Raw genomic sequence first — 23001 nt, 5'->3', positions numbered from 1 at the left:
CGTCGCCACCGGAAAAGCGGCGCCTATGTCTCGCTTTTTTGCTATGCAGGCTAGACAAAAATTGTGATAAATCATTGTCACAATCAATGCCGGCATGCACAGCGGAGCCACACCAACTCGGTTACCAACTATTCTAGAGTACATTGTACATTTGAAATGGGGCCTCAACGTAACATACAGGTATTCTTAACATATTGGCGATAGCGAGAATTGTCTTAATGTCGTGTGTGATAGACATCCTCTAGTCAGCACAAGCATTGTCCACATATTTGCAATACATTGAACAAAATTCCAATTCTCTACAAAGATCTGTGAAAGCAAACATCACATCACACCAATACTGCATTGGTGAAATGAAGAGGATTTTTGAAATAAGGTGCTGGGCTTGCTAGGAAATCCATGCAATTCTGAGATTAGCAACTTATAGAACATTTTTTAATCGCCTTTATAAAGTGGCTTCTATGAGAAGGTGCTCAAGCATGTACCCTATTTTTACTGTACAAAATCTATGACTGGCGTGCAACCCCTGTAAATTGCAACTTTAGCTGGATTGAAAGTGTACATAAATGTCTTGCAAACGGACATTAGAAGCAGCGACAGTGCTTGAGAATGGTTCACACATGGGTTTCATGGACGGCAGCATTCATGATAGGGTTCCACAGTGCGGAAGCATCGCCATGTCGGAGGAAGGTTGTCCTTGATGTACTTTCCACATAGTCTACATGGTGTTGAGAAGAGCTTGGAGAAACTGTTCAGCCAGTGCTGAAAATAACAAAGTACAATGACTCATAAATATGACTTACTATAAAGGTTTTGTGTATTTTAATCCATGGATAGAAATGCACTGTGGTGAGCTTCTTACTAACCAAATTCCTTTATTGAATCCTGGACCCAACACTACACCTAACTGTTCCCCCAACAGCCTTTTCAGTTATGGCGTGGTAGACCGCCGTAAAAAAGCTGCCATGGTTTTTTTACGTGTAAATGATCGGCAACTTTGTGCAACAAAGGACTTGCCCGTGTTCACTAATCTCTGTGTTATAAGATACAAACATGCGAAGCGTATTATAGACATATTGACTGCTATGAGAGGCATAGCTTTGTCTATAGGCTCAAGGGGACGTTACATCCTGCTATGACCCGAAGCGCACCACGGGGTCAAAGCAGGATGTAACGTCGCAGAGAGCCAGTATAGAAACAGCTAAGGCTCAAACATTAAAACAGTCCATATATATATATATATATATACCGAATTCACTAAATAGTCTACAAAGAACTCTTGCCTTATAATCCTTTTCTTGATTAAAGATTGGTTAAAACATTACAGTTAATCTGAGACACCGTCTGTTAATCTTCGCTGGAAATTTGCCTGAATTTTTACGATCATTCAGCAATCGCACACATACTGTATGGTTATGAAATCTTACCATGAATGATCTAAATGAGAGATCCTGCATTGTTGGTAGATAATAACGTAATGAAGCTGCCGTAGCATGTTCTGTGATCTGTGGGCAAAAGGAAAAAAAAGATGGTATTGGACAGTTAGTACAGATTGGCAGCACTTTATAACTCACATGGGATTATGTGAATATTAAAGAAATAAATGATGTCTTTGAAGAAGAGGGATAGAAGGACAGTACGATGAAAAGAGAATAGACTCAAGTATTTTTGGTTACAACAAAGAATCCACTCTCTACTTTTTCTTCCTTCTCAATATTCACATTTTACTATCATGTGAATAGAAAGGAGATCAATTTGCAGAAGGAGGGAGAAAAGGAGAAAGAGGGGGAAGCAAATTCGAGGGGTACGCACAAAGATTGTGCAGGCACACTGACGTTAATTTAAAGTTATCCACATATAAAGGGAAAGTCCACCATGATGTTTAAATTAAAGCAGAAAAATAAGAGAAAAAAATTAGTAAAGGTTTTTGGCAATATCCGATTAAAAATAGGAAAGTTATCATTAGTGAGATTGAAATTGGCAACAGTGTTGCGAGCTCCTCTCCAATTAGCTCTGTTCTACAGAAAATTTCATAAACTCTCATTTTCTTAGTTATTAATGACACAATAGATTCAAACAGGGGTTGGATAAAAACACATTTTCTATAATTATATTTAGGGTGAATGTATGGTTGAAAATTATCTTCTGGGACTTAATGTTTGATTGACCACAACTTGAAAAATACATAAATTTTGTATTTGTAATTGGTTTTTGCTCAAACTTTCACTGACCTACAATTCCCTTATTTTGTTTGCATCTATTAAAACCAAGTTGATATCAGGGTGGATTTCCTCTTTAAGAACTCACCTTTTGAAATACTTCATATTTTGATGCGGTCCACAAATCCAGCTATAACATAAAGAGAGACAGAGATTAAAATGTTAGAAAATTGCTTATACATCAACTCTTTCATAAACTCTAAAGTAAGATAAGTGCCCAGGCTTCACAATAATGCTAGAAAATGTATGTGTGTGGGTGGGGGGGGGGGGGGGGGGGGGGGGGGGGGTAAAGTTACAAATGAGACCGGATGTCAACTTGTACTAATTGATTACCCCACTTTTGCTGTGATTTTCTGATAGTAGGTTTAATCATTCTGATAAATATACAACAGGGCTCTCGTATTCACACTAAATATTGAGCGACATAGCAAGTATTCTGCCAAATTTGACTTTTGGTGGTCATTTAGAACTGCACAAATTCATATGTAATAATGATAAAAGTGAGATATTTTAAAGTCTCAACTTGGGCAACGAAGGAAGAACTTTTTGGTTTGCCCAGTTGAATTTAAGATGATAAATGATACCCAGGCTACTCTGAACTTGATGCCTTGTACATCAGAAAAAAGAAGAGCATGACGTAAAGTCCTCGTAGCAAAATTGAAATACCCCCTTGCTTGGATGGAGGTATTGGGAGGCTGCCAAGAACCCCTGATCCCAAAGTCAACAATGTGGTTTTGCCAGCAATCGTTGCTGGAAGGGAGAAGAGAGATTGACAGATCGCCATAGTAACCACTGAACTCTAGGTCGTTGGTAGTAACCCTAACATGCCTGCACTGACATGTGCAGCCGAGTGCGGACGAAATGTCCCCCTAATAACAATCCGCACAGAAATTAGTCCTCATTAAGAAGCTGAATTCCGTTGCACAAGTATTCACTGATAATAAAAGTACATGTTAATATCAATTAAGATATAACAAGCTTCTGACACAAGACAGAAAATAAATCGTTAAATAGTGCAGTATAAAAGAGAACTTTCTTGTTATTATCTATGCGCGCGAGTTGAGGACGCATAATTTATGAATGGGGTTTTTCAACCACGAAAAACCCGAGGACTGTCGCTTGGAGAACAAGACTAGGTCACTATAGACTAAGAAGAAGAAGAAAAAGAAGAAGAAGAAGAGGAAGAGGATGAAGAAGAAGAGAGCCGACAAGCAGAGAGAGAGAGAGAGAGAGAGAGAGAGAGGTGGGAGAGACAGAGAACTAGGGAAGGGAGAGATAGATAGAAAGGAGAGGGGAGAGAGACTGAAGGAGGAAGCCTGAAAGAAACATAGTCGGAGAGAGAGGGGAGAGAGACTGTAGGAGGCCTGAAAGAAACAGAGTCGGAGAGAGAGAGAGAGAGAGAGAGAGAGAGAGAGAGAGACGGAAAGTAGCGCGAACGCTATATTTGGAAAAAGCTGGGTTAGGCTGCAGCAAGCAAAGAAGGGGGTATTTCAATACCCGACTTCATGGCCATTTACTCGGGTTTGCGAGCTACGAGGGTCAGACTTAATGGAAATTGGGCAACTTACCGTTCCATCATCATTGAGAGTATTTTCATGGTGCGCTCTGATAAGTACTCTCTCTATTAGGAGACCTCGTAGTACAATGATGGCTTGTAAGGTTCTGCTCACATAAACCTGAGAAAAGTGGTGATGGTAATTAAAGAAAATTTTATTGGATGGTGTTTGGGTGATGCAAAATTGCAGGATCAATATTTGGTTTTATTCAAATTAAGTTTACAGACTTCAAGGTCTACATGTATGTAATAAATTCCATACTATCAGTTGGACTGGCCAACTTTGGTAGTAGAGTCAAGCCTATAAACAAGCTTGGCTTGGATTAAACTTGTGCTATTAGTCCTAACCAGAGTATGGAATTAGAGAGGAAGTTCACCCTGATATTTAGTTGGTTTTAATAGAAGCAGAAAATGAACGGAACAGGTCAGTGAGAGTTTGAGCTAATTCTGATTGAAACTAGATAGGCCTACGACTGTGTGCAGTCAAAAATGATGTCTCCGCCATAGAGCCATTTTACAAATTGATTGTAATCCCTTTGTTCTCAAAATATCATGATTACAAGCTATTTTTCTTATACATGTATGACCCTTTGATGTTTTACCTCATGACCCTAAAATCTATTCAGTTCATTGGCTCTGCAAGATATATACATGTCCTGAGTTTGATAGTAATCCTTCCGTCAGTTCTAATGAGAATGCGTTCGCAAGCTATTTTTGCATACATAATGAGCCCTGTGACCTTTGACATCGTGACCCCAAAATCCAATCAGTTCATTAGCTCTGCAAGATACATACATGACCCAAGTTTGGCAGGAATCCATTAATTGATTATTTAGATAAGGTGATCACAAGAACAGGACGTAAGTACTGACTGACGGACGGACAACCCCCAAAACATAATGCCACCGGCTACTATGTAACAGAGGCATAGAAGTTGGGATCGAAATTGGTAACTCTGTGATGTATCTTGCGAGCTCCCCTCCCATTACCAAAAGAATCAGAAATGTTTATTTTCTATCATAGATGCACGCTAAATATAATTTTTGCAAACATGTTTCTTTATAACCACTGTAAGGAAAAAGTGTATTCCATCATCATTAGTGAAGAAAGTGATTTTTTTGTTGAAAACCCTTTCACCTACCCTCTCATTTTTCTGATTCAATTAAAACCAACAAAATAGAAGAATGGAATTCTCCTTTAAGCAAATTCTGGTAAAAAAAAAAGTATTACGTACCTGCAATACAGTTGGGTTAAGTTGTATCTTGGTGATCTTCACATCATGGAATTGACGGTTAACATTCATGACAAGATTGTCTACAGCTCTGGAATAAACAGAAAGAACACAACAGCAATGTTTAATACACTAAACTACCATGCCAGGGATACATTTTGCTAAATTACTTGTGTGTTGATAAAGTGTTGTACACTTCATACCTTTCATTTGGGTTAGAAACATTTAGGTCCAAACATCTGTATAATTATCTAAAACTTTGCTAAGAGCAACAATATAAGAGAAATGACTAGCATTTAAAGTAGACATTATCTTCTAGAGAGAACTTAATGACAGGCTCTTTTATTCTGTCTCAGCTTTTGTACATCTGTAAGGTTATCTGATTTCCTACATTGAAATGATGTTAGATTTCTTAGGAGTATGACAACTGCAAAAACAGGCTAAAAGGTTATCTGATTTCCTACATTGAAATTATGTTAGATTTCTTAGGAGTATGACAACTGCAAAGAGAGGCTAAAACTGGTTGAAGTTTGTAGTATAGGCAGTTCTTCCTACTAAAGAACTATAATTCGATATTCTGAAGTGAATTAAAATTGCTTAGGAGTATGCATACTGTACAGAGACTGTGAAGAGATATTAAAACAGGTTGGAGGCAATCCCTCCTAAGAACTTTAGATTGAAATTCTGAAATTAACTTAAAACTAGAAATATCGCAATCTGTATTGCTGTGCAATGCAAATATGTATCCCCTGGCAGTGGCAGCTATTTTTGTGTCATCCTTATGTTCGAAGGAGGGACAAAGATCCCCTCTCCCGATCCCCTCTCCCCTCCCTGAAACAAAAGGATGATGTAGAGATTGCCACTAGTGGCTCAGTCTATTGTCAAAACTAGGAGCAGTATCCCCAAAACAATATGTGTGTATAATGCATCTCTGAAGAAAATTTGAAAGAAATCTGTCAAGAAATGTGGCAGTTAGAGCGCACAAAAGATAGCCATCAAAATATGACCTTTGACCCAATAACAGACAGAACACAGTTGGCAGCATCACAAAACACTAAAGATGTGTAGATTTTATTAAGATTGGTTGGAGCCATACAACATTTGAGAGAAATCCGTCAAGAAATGAGGCAGTTAGGGCGCATAAAAGACATTTGACCTTAGACCATATTAAAGGCGGAACAATGAGGGCAGCATCACCCAAATCTATAAGCTTGTAGATTATACCAAGATACACCTCCATACAAAATTTGAAAGAAATCTGTCAAGGAATGTGGCAGTTAAAGCGCACACAAGAATATGACGCGGCTGTGGCGGCGTAACGCTGCTGAATCCAAAGTACCCCTCTGGCATAATGCCGGAGGATACACTAAGAGTATGCTTACTGTGTTGAGATGTTGAGATTGGTTGGAGCTGTTTTCCTTCTCTTTGCTGGACTACCACCGCTTCCTGACGATCGCTTGATAGAGCTGTTATTCAGGAAGGCTTGTGAATGGGCAGAATGCTCCCTTAGCTGTATGTGTGACAAAGAGTGAGTAATGGGTGTACATTAAGGCTGTGCACAACAGTGTAATGAGGTACCCGAGTACACTCCCAGGCTTACAAGCGAATACTTGAATATTCAGACGCCATGTTTTTTTTAAATTTTTTGCCACCACCATACCTCTGGTGCAGTATCCCAGTATCGCCGAAAATGCATGCAATTTTACTTCGAGTTGCAGTTGAAGGCGCCGATTTAATAATAATAATAATAACAGTGAACAGTGCTGTTTTAAAAACCAAAGATGGCAGAATAATCCATTGTCCTCCCAGTTCAAACAGAAATCTGGACATTTGGTCCCAGTTCCTGAGTGGTGAGTTTGACAGTGCTTGAGTTGGGAAACATTTTTACCGACGGTACCATGCCAGTGGCCGCCGCTCTCTCTGGCACGGGTAAGGGTCGGCCGAATATTCAGGTACGAGAAATCGTACCCGAGTAGTGGTCAACCGTGCGCGTACTCGAGCATTCGACTACCCGTCGCAGCCTTAGTGTACATAGATTATAGAATGAAACCTGTCCCGGCCCGGAAGGCCATCCGATCCAATGCACTATTGCCACTACAGTATTTCTAGATAGGTTCTACATAAATTGTTCCTCCCTGAAAGAAAGTGTAAGAGTGACCAGCTTGCTGCTGTAGAAAAGTGACCATCAGTACAAATATCATCAATTACCTCAGGGCTTGTCACTGGTGCATATGGGCATCCAAAATCTAGACCCTCCCCCACCAATTTAACAAATTTGAAAAGAGGCCCATTCATACAGGCCCTGAAATTCTACCTGGACCCCCCTGTGAACAAAATATAAAGCAGTGTGAGTCCTGGTTATCTTTGTCTTCATCTTTTATTAATAGTAAGTGACAGCACTTTAAACGATCATGATAAAAAATTGTTTAAAACCTATGAATAAACAGCAATAAACAGAAATCATAATACCAAGAACATGTATCAACTGCCTTTGCATCATAAGCAAACAAAACTCACAGAACAGAGAAAGGGAGATGTAAAATAATATGAAAACAATAGGATCTGTGTTGGTGGAACTGACCCTAGTAGCCCACTTGTAGGTCTCGAGGGCTTTTGGATAGAGAGGAGTCTTGTCTGTGACTGGATCCATGCTGAGTGCTCCTGTGTTACCGATGGTCTCAGCCTCCCTCTGTCTCCTCACAGCCATCGTCAGCTTCTCCAACTCTCTGAAACACATCAAAGCAAGACGATATTAGTCTTCAACTACTGGTGTTTATATGAAGTTTTCAGTGCAACCAAAGCTATTCACTTACACCTTCTCATATTTAATGCATGAATGATCAATACAAAAAGACCTTCTGCATGAATAAATACAAAAGCATGGCAGGCAAGCCTTGTATTGTACATGATGCACAGACACAGTCTGAGATAAATCCCCACACTGACTACACCTTATCTCTGCATTCTGCAAGCCTCATTTTGTTCTGTCTTTTACCTTATTTTACTCGGTTATTGCTTATAAATATCCAGCCCACAAAACAAATTCAAACTCATATAAAATATTAGTGAAATAGATTGTATTTTGTAATGGTTTAAGCTTATCACACAATAACTCCAGTGAGCTCTGCTGCAGGGGGCCGTTTCTCAAAACCAACTCCATGACAGTCATATCTTTGTCGGCAACCTACGGAGATGTCATGAAGTGGATAAACCGTTTCACGAAGCCATGACAGACATGATATCAATATATCGCGATACTAGCAGCTCAAGAACATAGTCTTTGTCACGATCCATTTGATTTATCACGAATAACCCAAAACAAGTTTTGAAGCTAAAATTGTTAAAAAAGAAGCATATACATATAAACTCTCCTAAAATAAATACAAAATAGTGTCATTATCAAAGGTAGTATATCAAAAGATTTGCATATTTCTGTAAAGATTCTTAAATTTAAGAAAAACCAGTGAGTGTTTTTTTTTTGACAGTCGAATGAAAAGTTAGTTAAGGATACCGTAATGTGATAGTTTATCAATACGTACTTTTTTGTTTATTGTGATGAGGAATTTTAGGCAAAATACCTTTTCTCAGCCAGTTTTTATTCTAGAGTCTCATAAATACTCGTTATATAATTGATTTGATATTGAAAATATAATTTGGAAGAAGTAATTAGAGAGGGAATAATAATGCACATAGGCCCCAAAGGTATGATGGTATCCTAAGAAAAGACTATGGATCGACTATGGACAACGGTGTGTAACATTCTTATCTCTTTTATTTATATGTTATAGTTTAACGATTTGTGATTTAATGTTTATATTCAGCTTTTTAAAATTTCTGTATAATTTGTATTGTCACTTCTTTACATTTGCATTTCGCATCCCAGAATATTACGTACCGAACTTGTCTATATTTTTCTCAAAATGATAGTGAAACTAATCGTACATTTCGCGGCCCATGGAATAGAAACAAACTGACTTGTGATGGCACTTTACAGCAATTAAAAAGATATGACGGGTTCGGAGCAGTGACAACTCATTGTCGCGGAAGTTGTCGCTCATCTTGGAAAAGACGGCTTCTTGAAACACTTAGCTGACAAGTTGCGTGACAGTGGCGAGATGTCGTTGATCTTGTAGTTATGACGGTTTCTAGAAACGGCCCCGAACTTTGCTTACAGCTGCATCGACATAATTGTGTAGGCCTACAGTCTATGCGATATTGTGTGCTGTGTGTATCTGTGTATAGACTTCTAGGTCCCTGCCTCACAGCGTGCATGCAGTGCTAGAGGTCAATACGCATTTAGCATTGACTCTCTTAGACCGAAAGCTTCAGTCTCTATACCGTCGGTTGTTCCACTGAGACTACGTCTGGCTCCACTAGACCTCCGGTTATAGAGACTGAACGATCGCCTATGCCAGCCTATGTTGAAGATATCACGGCTAGATTTTAGCCGTTAGGCCCCTCCCACAAACATGAACAAACTTGCCACGGCCGTATTGTTATGCCCCCAAAATCCCCCAAAATGTCATTTTACCTCGTGCATATCCAATTTTACATTAGGCCTAGGCTATAATACATCGGTTCCACTTACTAACTTGATTGAAATAATCCGTTTAATGGTCCCTTTTAAGGAAATTATGGGTCAAAATCGACATCCATGTTGAAAATCTTGCAAGCCGTGTTAAACTCTCGCTGCCGTCAATCTCATCCCTTCTAGTCTACGCCGAAGGCAAAAATGATTATGAAGGAAAAACTGTGATAACGCCATTACGAACGTGTAGATGGCGCACAGTTTTTCCTTCATAATCATTTTGCCTTCGGCGTAGACTAGAAGGGATGAGATTGACGGCAGCGAGAGTTTAACACGGCTTGCAAGATTTTCAACATGGATGTCGATTTTGACCCATAATTTCCTTAAAAGGGACCATTAAACGGATTATTTCAATCAAGTTAGTAAGTGGAACCGATGTATTATAGCCTAGGCCTAATGTAAAATTGGATATGCACGAGGTAAAATGACATTTTGGGGGATTTTGGGGGCATAACAATACGGCCGTGGCAAGTTTGTTCATGTTTGTGGGAGGGGCCTAACGGCTAAAATCTAGCCGTGATATCTTCAACATAGGCTGGCATAGGCGATCGTTCTGTCTCTATAACCGGAGGTCTAGTGGAGCCAGACGTAGTCTCAGTGGAACAACCGACGGTATAGAGACTGAAGCTTTCGGTCTATGACTCTCTATGTAGGGAGGCCAATGCCCGGGCGTAAGGCTTCTACACCTACGATTTGTGCGCTCGTCGCCCACTTCAAAAAATTAGCAAAGGGAAAAAAATGATGTAAAAATAAAAATTGAAGAAAATAAGAAAAGAAAATACAATTATACATTTCACAACATACCTATAATCACGGATCTGTGTAACCGTCTTTCACCATTTGTTGACAATCTTGCAGATTTTGACGTTTTTTAATCCAATAATTGTGGTTGCAGACGACCTTGACGCACTCGCACCACCGACTAAGAAAATCCTAGAGGGCGTAGAGGTTTGCTCACTAAAAACCTTCTCATTGGCAGAAGGTAGACCCTAAAAATATGGGATCCGTTTTGAGTAAAGAACTTTTGATAGAGATCAACATTTCAGATGTTCACAATTGCCACTTCTAACAACTAGAAAATATAAAGAAAAAAGATTATATCTTTTTAAATACAGATTTTTACAAACTGAACATTCGAAAGTAGATAGAGTACGATGTTTCTGTCAATCTTGCGTTGGTTTGAGCCCTATAGGTACATCCATCTCAAAATGAGAAGGAAAACAGTGAACAGTGACGTCATTGTTCGCGCCAAAAATAAAGGGTATTGCGACATAATCTGAGCTCCGGTCAGATCGTGCGCAAAGCGTAGTCTTATTTATAGACCCTAGTACCTTATTCTCACAGCACTAGATACGAGTGTCGTGCAGTAATGTATGAGAAGTGTTAAAAAAGATATTTCAGTAAAAAAAAAAGTCTAAGTGAGCAGTCTATACTCCAATTGAGAATTGAAATGAAAGCCATGATTTGAAGGTGTGTGTTGTATGATACATGGTTAGTGAGTGTGTATGTTACGTATAGCGAAAGGGAGAGAGAGAGAGAGAGAGAGTGAGAGAAATATTAGTACATGTACGTTGCATGCATGGATGTGCGCTATGATTGTGTTCGCTGCAAGATGGATGTTAATTGGACCTCGTAACTTCTCGATCGTTGATAATAAGGAATACTCATGAGGAAATCAAATTATTGGAATACACATCTAAGGTAAATATCAATGAATTATAAATATTTCTTTCCTGCCAATTTTGAAATCTATTCATCATTTTTGAACCATCGTCTTCGGCTCGTAGTAGTAGAAGATGTAATCGTTCGCACATTGATGGCTGGACTTCAGCCTGCATCGGGGCTTGCCTGTGTCGGTGGAGGGATCAACTAAGAAGAAGAAGGTACGGGTGCGACCGATTCAAGGCTAGCCGCTGTTGAGTGATTGCACTTTCGCGCGAAGTTTTAAACTTCATCATGAACTTTGTCCCTCGGGCCTGTCTAATTATGAACGTAACTCTGCGACATGAAATATAATTGTTTCAAGGCTCTTACGTACGGAAAGGCGTAGAAGGAAGCTGGATAAAAAGAGCTGGATATCTCCTATTTGATGGAACTTCTGGAGTCGGCAGATGGGTGGATTTTCTTAGTGAAAGTAAATGCTTTCTTTTAATCTTAGTTTTAGTATAAACAAATTAGTAATTAAAAAGTTAGATTTGGGCATTGGCCTCCCTACTCTAGGCAAACCCGGACTTTAGTGCCCCAGCTGAAAATCTCAGTTTATTATGGATTTAATATCAATAATATTAATTATGCTAATATATGCAAATATAAACATACCAAAACTTGATGATTTTTAATCATTTGACGTCATAAAAAGCAATTTTAAGCCAAAAATAGCAGCGAAGTAGGGGATCTCCTCTTTGCTTGATGCGAGATAGACCTACTAGCGAACTGAAATAACCGAATAAAAACTATGGTGAACTAAAAAAAGAAAAGAAAAAATCAAACCACCTCTGAAATTACCTTTGAAATGTTTATTAATTTTTTCTTCCGATATGCGCACATGATAGGGGCAGGTTGGGATGGGATGGGGGGGGGGGGTGCTCAATAGTCGCCAAATTTGGGGTAAAAGGGCAACTGGCCTTGGGGGCAGAATAAAGAAAAGAGCCACCCCGGAAAAAAATTAGAAAAATGATTACAAAGAAAAATAAGTAAATAATAAATTTAGCCCCCCCCCCCCCCAAGGCCAGTTGCCCTTTTACCCCAAATTTGGCGACTATTGAGCACCCCCCCCCCCCCCATCCCATCCCAACCTGCCCCTATCATGTGCGCATATCGGAAGAAAAAATTAATAAACATTTCAAAGGTAATTTCAGAGGTGGTTTGATTTTTTCTTTTCTTTTTTTAGTTCACCATAGTTTTTATTCGGTTATTTCAGTTCGCTAGTATCTCGCATCAAGCAAAGAGGAGATCCCCTACTTCGCTGCTATTTTTGGCTTAAAATTGCTTTTTATGACGTCAAATGATTAAAAATCATCAAGTTTTGGTATGTTTATATTTGCATATATTAGCATAATTAATATTATTGATATTAAATCCATAATAAACTGAGATTTTCAGCTGGGGCACTAAAGTCCGGGTTTGCCCTACTCTATGCTTTGCTGGAGTGGTCTATTGTAATGTCTTCGTTATTAGGAAAAAATACTCAAAAAAAGACATTAGAAAATTGACACGAAAGGGGTAAGAAATATAACGACTTTATGATTATATCATGACCATTATTTGAACAATTGATGAAGATTTAGTTGATTTTTGGCATGTTTTAGTAGGCTACTTCCACGCCGAAGTTAAATACGGATCAAAAAATGGACACGAAAGGAACACTAGCGCCAGCTCTCACACATCAACCTCCTTCTTCTGTACAGTCCCGTGTGTTTATTTCTGTGTTATCAAAATTCGTGATACTCACATAAAACTTTCATTAATGAGGAAAAGATCCTCCTGTAGTTGTGAAGCAAAGGACTTGGGCGCGCCATGTTCATCCTGTGATACCTTGATGCCATCTTTCATATGATTAAATGTTTTGGAGACACTAATTCTCAATTTTTGAGTTGTTAAAATGGCTCGACTCAGCAAGTTGGCGTTCTCCAAAGCGGTCGCCATCTCTACTTTTATGTTGTATGCTTAATTCGCGCATAGCGCCATCTCGAGACAGAGGTCTGTATAATGTGTGAAATGTGTAAAACATGGTTCGAGACTTCGAGTTGAAGTGGAGAGAAAGAATAATGGTAACAAGGAAAAGGAAGGTGGTTTAAAAAAAAAAAAAAATTGTGTCCACGTTTCTAATATATTACTTATAATGAGTTCTACGGCAAATACCCCCTGGCTAATTATCAGCGGTACAATGACCCTTACCAGGTACCCACCTTTGAAAACAATTAAACCCCCAGGGAAATTACCCCCATGGGCCTACAGGTGAATACCCCCTTTGACAATCAGCCCCCCCCCCCCTGCTCCCTCCCCCGCGAAAAATGTTCTAGTTTGGGGGGTAATGTTCCGGGGGCGGATTGTCCAGGGGGTAATTGTCCTGATATGCTTTTAACGACTCGGTCCCACACAAACTGATTTTGTTTTTTTGGATATTGATGAATGTATAAAAAAATAATTAAAAAATTTTTTTTTAAAAGGGGGGTGGGGGTAAGATATGAGATTACCAAATACCGGTACTTGAACATTGCGCTATAGTTCTTATCTTTAATGGGGATGCTTTCAGTGAATGAGGGTGGTAGTTTTTGTTATGCTGTGTTTTTAAATTAAAACCAATGATAAGCTTGCGACTACACTCACAACTCATTCACTTTCATACCACTCTCATACATGTGAACCCTTCTGGACTCGGTCAGAGCTAAATTCAAATTGAGAATCATTGATTTCCTACTAGCCACTATCGTGCCTTCAGCTACCAAATCTAATTTGGGTCCGATTGTAGTACCAGGCTGCAGGCAGCATTGAAGGCTGAACTTCTACAATTACAAGGAGAAAATGTAAATGACGATAAGTTCAATCTTTCTGAAAAATGGTGATCAGACATATCTGGCTTTAATTCATCAAAATGGCAGTGACTGAGGGTTGCGATTGGGTTTCAGGTTAGGTTTAGGATCAAGTTTAGGTTGGTTCTAAGGTTGAAATGCAGTATTTGCTTAGCCTAAGAAATTAACTGCAGAGCAAATGGAGCAGAAGGAATGTGTTGTAAAAACACAAAAATAACAAACAGAACAGGCATTTCTAGGTTTTATTTATTTTGCCTTCAAACAAACAATTTTATTCAACCTATAATCAACAAATGTTTGTTTCTTCTCTACAAATCATTCTCACAAATGAGGGACATCCCGATTGACCTACAGCCAACAAGACCGGCATGTTGATCTTGCAGGCTTTCAGTCAACTAGGCTGCCATCCTCACAAAGAAACACAGGCGATTACTACAAGTTGTATCGCTTTTTTTTAATAGCATGTCTTTAATGAACTCCAAACAAACCAGATTGAATATCAATCAAAATAATAGGTTAGCTAGAATCACTCGCAAACAAAAGAGAATCAATCTATAAACAAAAAGCAGAATACAACAAAAGGATTTCAAAACAAGGAAATAAATCGATAACAAAAACAAATAAAGATAATACCCAAACAAGATGAAGTAGGTTGTATTGACAAAAATGTAAAATATCTATGGTCATTTTACAATATCACAATGGAAGATAAATCTGTTTCCTTTGAAAGGACTTGTAACAGATTTATTTGCATTGATAAAAGTTGTCTGATAGGTAATTCATTGATAATCTATTTCTACCAAAAATTTCATACACAATTTCTCATAAAGTTCAGGGGATAGATTGCTATGCCCACAACATTATTTGATCTAAAAGAACTGTTTCAAATAAACTTAGCATGCTTTAAATACTTGGAAATATATTAAGATAAGGAATCATACATTTAAGTATAGAGGAATGCACAATTCACCTCATTATTTTCCCTGAAAAACACTTTTGTGGTTCGAGTACTAAGTGCTTGGCATGATACACATAAAGCAGTACACCAATTTACAAGTAATGAAGTACAGGTGACAATGGGAAAAACTTATTGAAAGCCGTGAGTATTCATAAATTGAAAATTTGGCTACCATTAGTTATATCCTGTTACCATGAAAAGTAACATCGTACATAAGTCCACATTCACTGTTTAACAGAGAACAAAAGTACAAGGGACAGATTTGTAATAAAAGAAAATATCTACCTTGTATTGGAAGGTTGAGGTACACAATATCTTTACAAATCTACAGACTCAGTTGCTCTTGTAAATACAAATACATGTACGTGTATAATATATTGACCAAATTCTTGAAGTTCATCAGCATTCAGCAAATTTCTTTCTAGTTGATGCACTCATATTTAATTTTAATTGTTGACATCTGCATAATTTGTGCTCACTCTGAAGACACGCAATATTTTGTAGATTAAGTTAACCTTCTCTCAAACACAATAGCAATATTTCTCACAAAATATAATACACACACCAAAAAAAAACACACATGGATATACACAAACATTTTCCTTTCCATGGTAAATTCAATAAATTGATCAAGATTATTCACAGAAATCAGTTAACATTACAAAATCAAATTAAAACAAAAATGTCTGAAATGTCCTTTTTTCCACCATGACAATTACTTAGCAATACCATCAACATAATAATTAAGCGGTATAATGCTGCATTATTCTTCTATGCAATAGCTTGACTTTACAAGCATTGTTAAACTTATGTAAAAAAATAGTCACATTTTTCTATGTCACATTATTGGTATACTCTGCAGTATTGTATTCAAATAACACATTATATTTCTTGATACTTCAAATAACAAATAATTATTCTTTAATTTTTCATCACATCATGTCCAAGTTCAGAGGTGAAATAAAACATTCAATATAATCACCTTTGACCTTTCTCACAAAATTATCCAATAATTATGTTGGGTTCTTCTTACAGCTGCCAAAAAAATTTCAGTTACCATTCGAACAAAAACTTTACCTTTTCACAAAATATTTCTGAAATGATGAATTTAATATTTTTTTCTTCCCCTAATGGAAAAAGCACACCAAGGTAAGCAAGAAATTATTTCATGACATCGTCAGATCATGTTTCATTTATCTCAACATGTCTATGAGTCACTAAAGCCCCACTGCTAATTTGGCCTGGAGGAATTAGACCCCCTGCATGGTCATCAAATCAGCTCTCAATTAACATAAGAAAAAGAGGATCATGGGGGACCAATGGTCACTGATTAGGCATTGTTTGCTATATAGAGGGCGCAAGTAGATAAAGTAGTGCAGTGGGGCTTTTAAAGCAAATTTTTATGACACTTTTATAACATTTGTCAGATTTATATTGCATTTATTTGCTCTCAGCAAGGCCGTGAAGGCATCCTATCACTAAGGATGATTGCATAATACTAATAGTGTCAATCATATTCAAGTCTTTGAGGAATGAAACAGCGCACATGTATCCAGCCTCTATCTGCTATTAAGATGGTGAATCAACTACGCAAAGGAAAGAAAGTCAAGATATAACTTTACATTTTAAATAAAGACTAAGGAAAATACCTAGCACCGTTGAGCATTACGTATCATGACCTTGTACCTAGGATCTTATCAAAACATGATTATCAACTGACTCAAGTTTACATTTAAAACACGGATATCAATTTAGCAGAATGAAAGACACAAAATGAAAGAAATACTATACAGAAATCAAAATCTTTCATTACATTAACAGGCCAGGAGAATAGAGAATATGTCCAATTTGAAATGAAAATAGGATAACATGGGATGGAATAAATAAAATGGAAAATGAATGAATTATGAATTCTAAATTCCTCAGGCTTCAAACATTTAATTTCATTCAGTCATTGAATTTTTGAATAAAGTAAGTTTCCTACCATAGCAATAATATTCAATGTGCAGCCAGCAGTAAAGGACTGCATAATTAAATTTGGTAAATAAAATATATAATTCAGAAAATAACATAATTTATTACTTGTTGCACCAATCTTAGACAAATTGTACAAATCCACATTAGAATTCAACAAAAATTTGCCAATCTCCAAAGTTTATTGAAGGAATCAAGTCAATGGACTAACAGAACTTCTAGCAACTGCATTTAAATTTAAAGAAGCTTTCCAGTGAGTGAGAAGTGTGTTTGAAATAATATAACTTAAATTCTCTGAAGAGATATCTAGGCAGGCAGTAGCATTAAATGGCAGTTTGGTATTGTTGCCCAACAAGATTGTTACACACATAGAATGCCCTGGCCCGAATGCCCTGGTATCAAACACAACGTAAAGATATACTTGGTTTGTGTGTTAAATTATGCTGAGTGATTACAAAACGAGGAAACACAAAGTATAACATGCAAGTGTAGACGACCGGCAAATGAAAGGGATAAAGAAAACTGAGGCGAATACTAATACTACCGGATACACTTAAATATCATTTTGTCTAACAGTATATAAAGGACAGGATATGGATGGATAGACTTTTAGCCTTGAATTGGTTTTCATATTAATTCATGCAGTTTTCCTGCGATGAAGCATGAGATCAAAATGCATGGACATACTCACGTTCTGTTCGGCAAGGAATCTAATTCAGCAAGTTTTTGTGAAGCTCAAAATCATAGTTTCGCTGCTTTATTGAACATTAATACTGTGCTTCTACAAGTAAAATGCATTTTAACCTTTTTATGAAAGAAACAAGTATGCTTCGAAATGACAATTTTGACTAACACACAGTCCCTAAATATATAATGCGCCAAGGTGACATGTATTTTCGTACATATTAAACAACCTGCCACATATAAATCTTAAATGACATGATTAGACAACCTGCCACATATAAATGTTCATTGACATGATTAGACAACCTGCCACATATAAATGTTCAATGAGATGATTTGCTACTCGATATTTACACACATAAGTTTTCTCATAAAATCGTAATAGGTTTCACTGCAATCCAGTGCTGTGATATGGGGTATTGGAAGTTCACAAAACATGATTTTCCTATGAAAATCTTGACATCACCATTTGAAAATAAACATTAATATATATATATATATATATAATATAAACTCTAATATTAACCCAAATCATTTTCACCGAAGGTGCATATTCAATTGACATATGACTAATGGATAAGAATATATATGCTATCAAAACTTGCTAATGAGAAAAAAAAGCCACCCAAGATAATGATGTTGCATTGTAATAATCTTTTAAACAGAAAGTGTGGACTCTAAATTTGACAGTAGTAGAATCCTCCTTGTGTTTATTCTTAGCTCAATTCATTCATATTCATATTTCCAACAAAGTTAATCAACCAATTTGAAATAATAACATGTATTTGTAGTACCAACAATTTTTTTGGATAATCATAGCACAATTCAAGTCTGCTTTAATAGGTTATTAAGGACGGTTACCATTTTTTGTACATTCTACCATGGGTGTTCAGATTTTAAGGAATTCATTTTTTTCACCCAATAACAGCTCTCAATAATTATCATAATGACCATTCCTCTTTACCTCCTCTTCGGTGTACACTGTTTTCCTATAAATAAACTTACATGTACATATACACTAACGCAGGGTGGAAAAAGAGGTTTGGCTCAGTTGTGAGGAAGAAAGAAAGATACATGATAGAGGTGGAACTGGGAGAAGCAATGAAGCTTCATATGCTAGCTAATAGATTGAAAATACATCTTCTGGCAAATTTGCTACAAAATCTTTTGTAAATCTGCTGATAATCTGCTATACAGACTTGTGAGTACAGCATGTTTCTTGAAGAGAGATGTATTAGGTGTAAAAACATGACCAATGATGGATGGTGCCCACAGGCATTACCAAGGTGTGCAGTCCAGCCCGGGTTGTGTTTTCCATGCCGTTAAAGTTTCCACTGAACTATTCATACCGGCAATCTGCCAACTAAATCTGACGACCCATGTATTTTACAAGGTGGATAGACCTGCCTGTACAGAAAGGGCAACTCAGAAGAGACGGTGCTTCTATGCAACAGGCAATGATGGGGTTTCAGCGTTGTCGGTGGCGCTCTTGCCGTTGGTGGTGCTCTTGCCATTACTGTGTTTCTTGGGTACCATTGCTTTTGCGGCTCCATTCTGTGGTGAGGAAAGGACGGGTGAGAGAGGGGGAGACGCAGTGACAGGGGCCCTCAGGTGTCGGGCGAACTGGTACCAGCGGTTCTGCAACGGATCGTACAGCTCCACGCTGTTCAGGAATTCCTTACCGCTGAAGCCTCCGACGGCGTAGATCTTACCGTCGACGACGCCCACGCCCACGTTGACGCGGGGTGTGGCCATGCTGGCGACGGGGGCCCATTCCTCCCTCTCAGGGTCATAGCATTCAACAGTGTCCAGCACTGTTTGACCATCACTACCTCCAACTGCATAAACTTTACCTGAAGGAAAAACAAAACAGATATAACTGAATAAGGAAATCTTCTATGATAATATGAAGAACAGCCCATTCCTTATAGACTGCAAATTGCACTGAATATCAACATCAAAAACTGTGTTGTTTGAGCAGACTCCCTTACAGATAAAATGACACAAAAGCAAGATGTACCTAATAAGAATGTACGATGGGTATTTACAAAATTCTCTAATATCACTTTTGGTAAGCTGTTTTAATTCTTCTATTAATTCAATATTTTATTTCTGAAATGCTAATAAAACATAGAGTTTAGTGAAATTAAAATATAAAATTTAAATTCTGCCATTTGATGAAAAGTCTGTGTACAATGACACCAATTAGTGCCCTTTGGGCACTCAGCAGGCAAACCAGTAGATTCTACCCAACCAACCAGAAAAGAAGCCAAGATATGTTGGCGCCCTACATTGTGTACAGGAAACAGGAGATTGAAAAGAGATTTGAAACTAGCATCAATGATCCCTAAGATGATTCTGTTGGGCCCCCCAAGACAATTCCGTTGGTCCCCTAAGACGATTCTTTTGGGCCCCTAAGCCGATTCCGTTGGGCTCCCAAGACCATTCTGTTGGGCCCCCAAGAAGCTGAACTAAGGCAAGGACCACGGTGTCTTACCCTCTAGTGTACAGGTCCCAGCACCCCTCCTGCACGTCTTCATAGGAGCTACGTACTTCCACAGGTCTTCGTCTGGGTGGTACACCTCTACAGAGTTGTAGCAATTCCAGGCATCCGATCCGCCCACAGCATAGATACGTCCTTTAGTGGAACACACCCCAACCTGGGCACGACCTGATGGATAGAAATGAAATACCAATATCCAATGAATGTTCATTCTAAACAAGTATAGAGACCCACTCATTCACATGGGGCTTCCTATGTTCTGTAAATTATGGCTTCTGAAAAGCCTTAAACACGGTTGTCAGTTCCAGAAATCAGGCAAAATTTTGAAAACTGGCATCCTTTAATGACAAAAATCTCAAAATGGCTTGGGAACCCCAAGAATTTGTTCATAAAAATATATATAAATATATTTTAAATATATATAAATATATAAATATATTTAAAATATATTATATAGGAAAGTAAGCATCAAAATTTAAAAATGGCGACATGATGTTAAGTTCAAGATCACTGTTTTTTCTCTCCATTCATAATTGGCAAGTTTTACCCTTTTGTATATAGTTTCTATTTATGTACATTATTTTCAGAAATATGAGGTTTTCTTAGAAAATGAAGCCATAAAAGAAAATAACAGTTGGTAATTTCTTAAAGAGAATTTGATCAATTCAGTCCTTCAAATTCATGCCCTGAATGAAATAGAAAAAGAATGAGCATACCTTCATTGAGGGGAGAAATGGATGACCAAGTTGAGACGGAGGGATCGTACTGCAAGCAATTCTTCATGCCCTGGCTGCCACTAGCACCACCAATTACATACATCTTGTCGTTCACCACGGTAGCACCTGAAAACACAAATTGCATTTGGGCTTAAATGCATTCTGGAACAATACTGGCAAACTAAAGTTAGAGATACTGATTTCATGAATGATGTATTTGTAATTAGGAAGATTATTGTTTTTGCAAGGTTCTAAGTAACATAAGATCACTGATTTAGATATCAAGAAATTTCATGATTGACAATAAGCATTGTAAATACAGAACCATTCATTCAGAGTGACTAGTGGTTAGGCTGTTTATTTGTTGATTCAGCGATAGAAAACCACGGTAGGAAAATAATGATGGTTTAGCTCTAAACACCCCTGAAAAATTGGTGTAAGGAACTCTCAATTTTACTGTCACAAGTCCAAACAGAGATCTTTACCAAGAAGAATAATGTTCTACACTGGTTATAATCCATCACAAATCTCATGCAGGAGCACAAAGTGCCTCTGGAGGATTGTGTCCAGAGGCTGCTTCACCTTCACTCACCATAACAGGTTCTTGGGACAGGCATCTCTGGAGCTCTGGCCCACTTTGTCAAAGTATCGTAGGTCTCGCATGACTTCAGTTCACAGTTGCCATCAGAGCCCCCAGCAGCTAGCAGGACGCCATTGACCTGACAGAGCTGAAAGCGCCCTCTTGGGCCAGACATACGTCCAAGGAACTGCCACTTGTTGGTGGTAGGGTCAAAGGCCTCTACCGTGCTGTGGAACTTGCCCTGATTGTAGCCACCTGTGCCACATTTGGAGAGAGGCAGGGTTGGCATGTTTAAATCACTGTCTTTTTATACGTAGAAATGGCTTGCAAGCTCAAATCCAAAATTGAAGAAATGACAAACATATAATTCTTCAGTTCTAAATTTGTAAGGAAATGTTATCGACAGTTTAATGATTGATTAAAATGTACGAATTATTACTTCACAGAATGATTTCAGTAATTGTCTCAGGGGTATTATCTTTGATTTTTTTTAATAATCATTTTGGTAGCTTGTAAGAAATTATAGTCTGTATACACAAGTGGTCACTTAAGCATGTATGACAGAATAGCTGAAAAGGTCTTGACCAGCAATGCAAGTAACCCTTATCCCTTTCGCGATTGCTTCACTACTCACCAGCAACAATGAGTCTTCCTTTATACTCTGCGATCCCCACAGCAGAGCGAGGTAGGTTCATAGAGGAGAGCGGAGGATGGAGTGCATCCTTCTCAATAGAGAAAGAGCGGGATGGACGGTGTTTGTTTTTGGGCTTGATGCGCTTCTCGTATAGCACCAGGGTCGCTAGCTGATTATCAAGTACAGTCAGGGCCACATAGTGCGCATCTAAACATGGAAAACAAGTGGATGCAAAAAGAAAAAAATTGAAATCAGCTTCGATGTGAAAAATTGCAATATGTTTCTGTTGAATGTCATTGCAGGTATGTAAGGATGATTCCTTACAGACAAAAAGAGGACAGTTTCTATTCAAAGAGAGCCTTCAGTAAAATTTGTAAGACATGATTATAATAATTATGATAAAATTAACCAAAGACCACACTAGTAGAAGTAGAAAGTATTACTTAAAGCAAGAGTTAATCCCTACGTTTGGGGTGTGTTCATGGATGTTTGAACGCATGCGGCTCATGGACTATCAGAAAAACAGACTGTACCGAGCGCATTTATATATTGATATTTTATCTCTTGCTCCTTAATGAAATAAAGCCTAGAACAATTTTAAGTTAATTGCAAAGAACAGTTCAAGTTATCTTGTCACTGTCATTGGAATGTAGAGGGGTGTGGTCTAGTGGATATGTCAATGGACTGTGGATCACAAGGTTTGCAGGGTGAGTCCCGCAGCCGCACTCATGTTCTTTGGCAAGACAATAGTCTACATTTGCCGTTCTCCACCCAGGTGATATAAATGGGTACCTGGTAGGAAGAATTTCCTTAAATGCCAGAGCGCC

At 38.0% G+C, this 23001-nt stretch overlaps 2 protein-coding genes across 4 annotated transcripts in view; both read right to left on the bottom strand.

The window, feature by feature from the left end:
- Positions 1–295: 295 nt before the first annotated feature.
- LOC574681 (mediator of RNA polymerase II transcription subunit 27) lies at positions 296–13267 on the bottom strand. Its single transcript, XM_775049.5, has 8 exons — positions 13045–13267; positions 7587–7731; positions 6388–6515; positions 5009–5096; positions 3788–3895; positions 2308–2349; positions 1428–1505; positions 296–762 (listed from the first exon to the last, which is right to left on the bottom strand). The coding sequence occupies exons 1-8, from the start codon at positions 13236–13238 to the stop codon at positions 628–630; spliced, it is 918 nt and encodes a 305-aa protein (XP_780142.3). The 5' UTR covers positions 13239–13267; the 3' UTR covers positions 296–627.
- A 1086-nt stretch (positions 13268–14353) lies between these two features.
- Positions 14354–23001, bottom strand: part of LOC574807 (influenza virus NS1A-binding protein homolog) — a 48484-nt gene continuing 39836 nt past the window's right edge. For 2 of the 3 annotated variants that reach the window (XM_030997598.1, XM_030997599.1), the window contains exons 8-12: positions 22175–22381; positions 21553–21795; positions 20961–21086; positions 20239–20412; positions 14354–19594 (exon numbers count right to left, since the gene is read on the bottom strand). In XM_030997598.1, the coding sequence (XP_030853458.1) occupies positions 19185–19594; positions 20239–20412; positions 20961–21086; positions 21553–21795; positions 22175–22381 (1160 nt within the window). In that variant the 3' untranslated portion in view covers positions 14354–19184. The remainder of the gene's footprint in view (positions 19595–20238; positions 20413–20960; positions 21087–21552; positions 21796–22174; positions 22382–23001) is intronic. The other variant, XR_004066357.1, reaches the window with a different exon arrangement.

Source organism: Strongylocentrotus purpuratus, unplaced genomic scaffold (genome assembly GCF_000002235.5).
Source record: "Strongylocentrotus purpuratus isolate Spur 01 unplaced genomic scaffold, Spur_5.0 spur5_scaffold_4, whole genome shotgun sequence".
Classification (NCBI taxonomy): domain Eukaryota; kingdom Metazoa; phylum Echinodermata; class Echinoidea; order Camarodonta; family Strongylocentrotidae; genus Strongylocentrotus; species Strongylocentrotus purpuratus.
The sequence above is the reverse complement of the archived record's forward strand: the minus strand, read 5'-3'. Positions and strand labels throughout refer to the sequence as shown.

What these genes read in the sequence shown, in the direction of transcription:
- LOC574681 (XM_775049.5), bottom strand. Translation starts at nt 13,238, where the DNA reads ATGGCGACCGCTTTGGAGAACGCCAACTTGCTGAGTCGAGCCATTTTA. An exon ending in CTCATTAATGAAAGTTTTAT is followed by an intron (nt 7,732 to 13,044) that starts GTGAGTATCACG and finishes GATGTGTTTCAG; the next exon opens with AGAGTTGGAGAAGCTGACGA. An exon ending in TTAACCCAACTGTATTGCAG is followed by an intron (nt 3,896 to 5,008) that starts GTACGTAATACT and finishes CACTTTTCTCAG; the next exon opens with GTTTATGTGAGCAGAACCTT.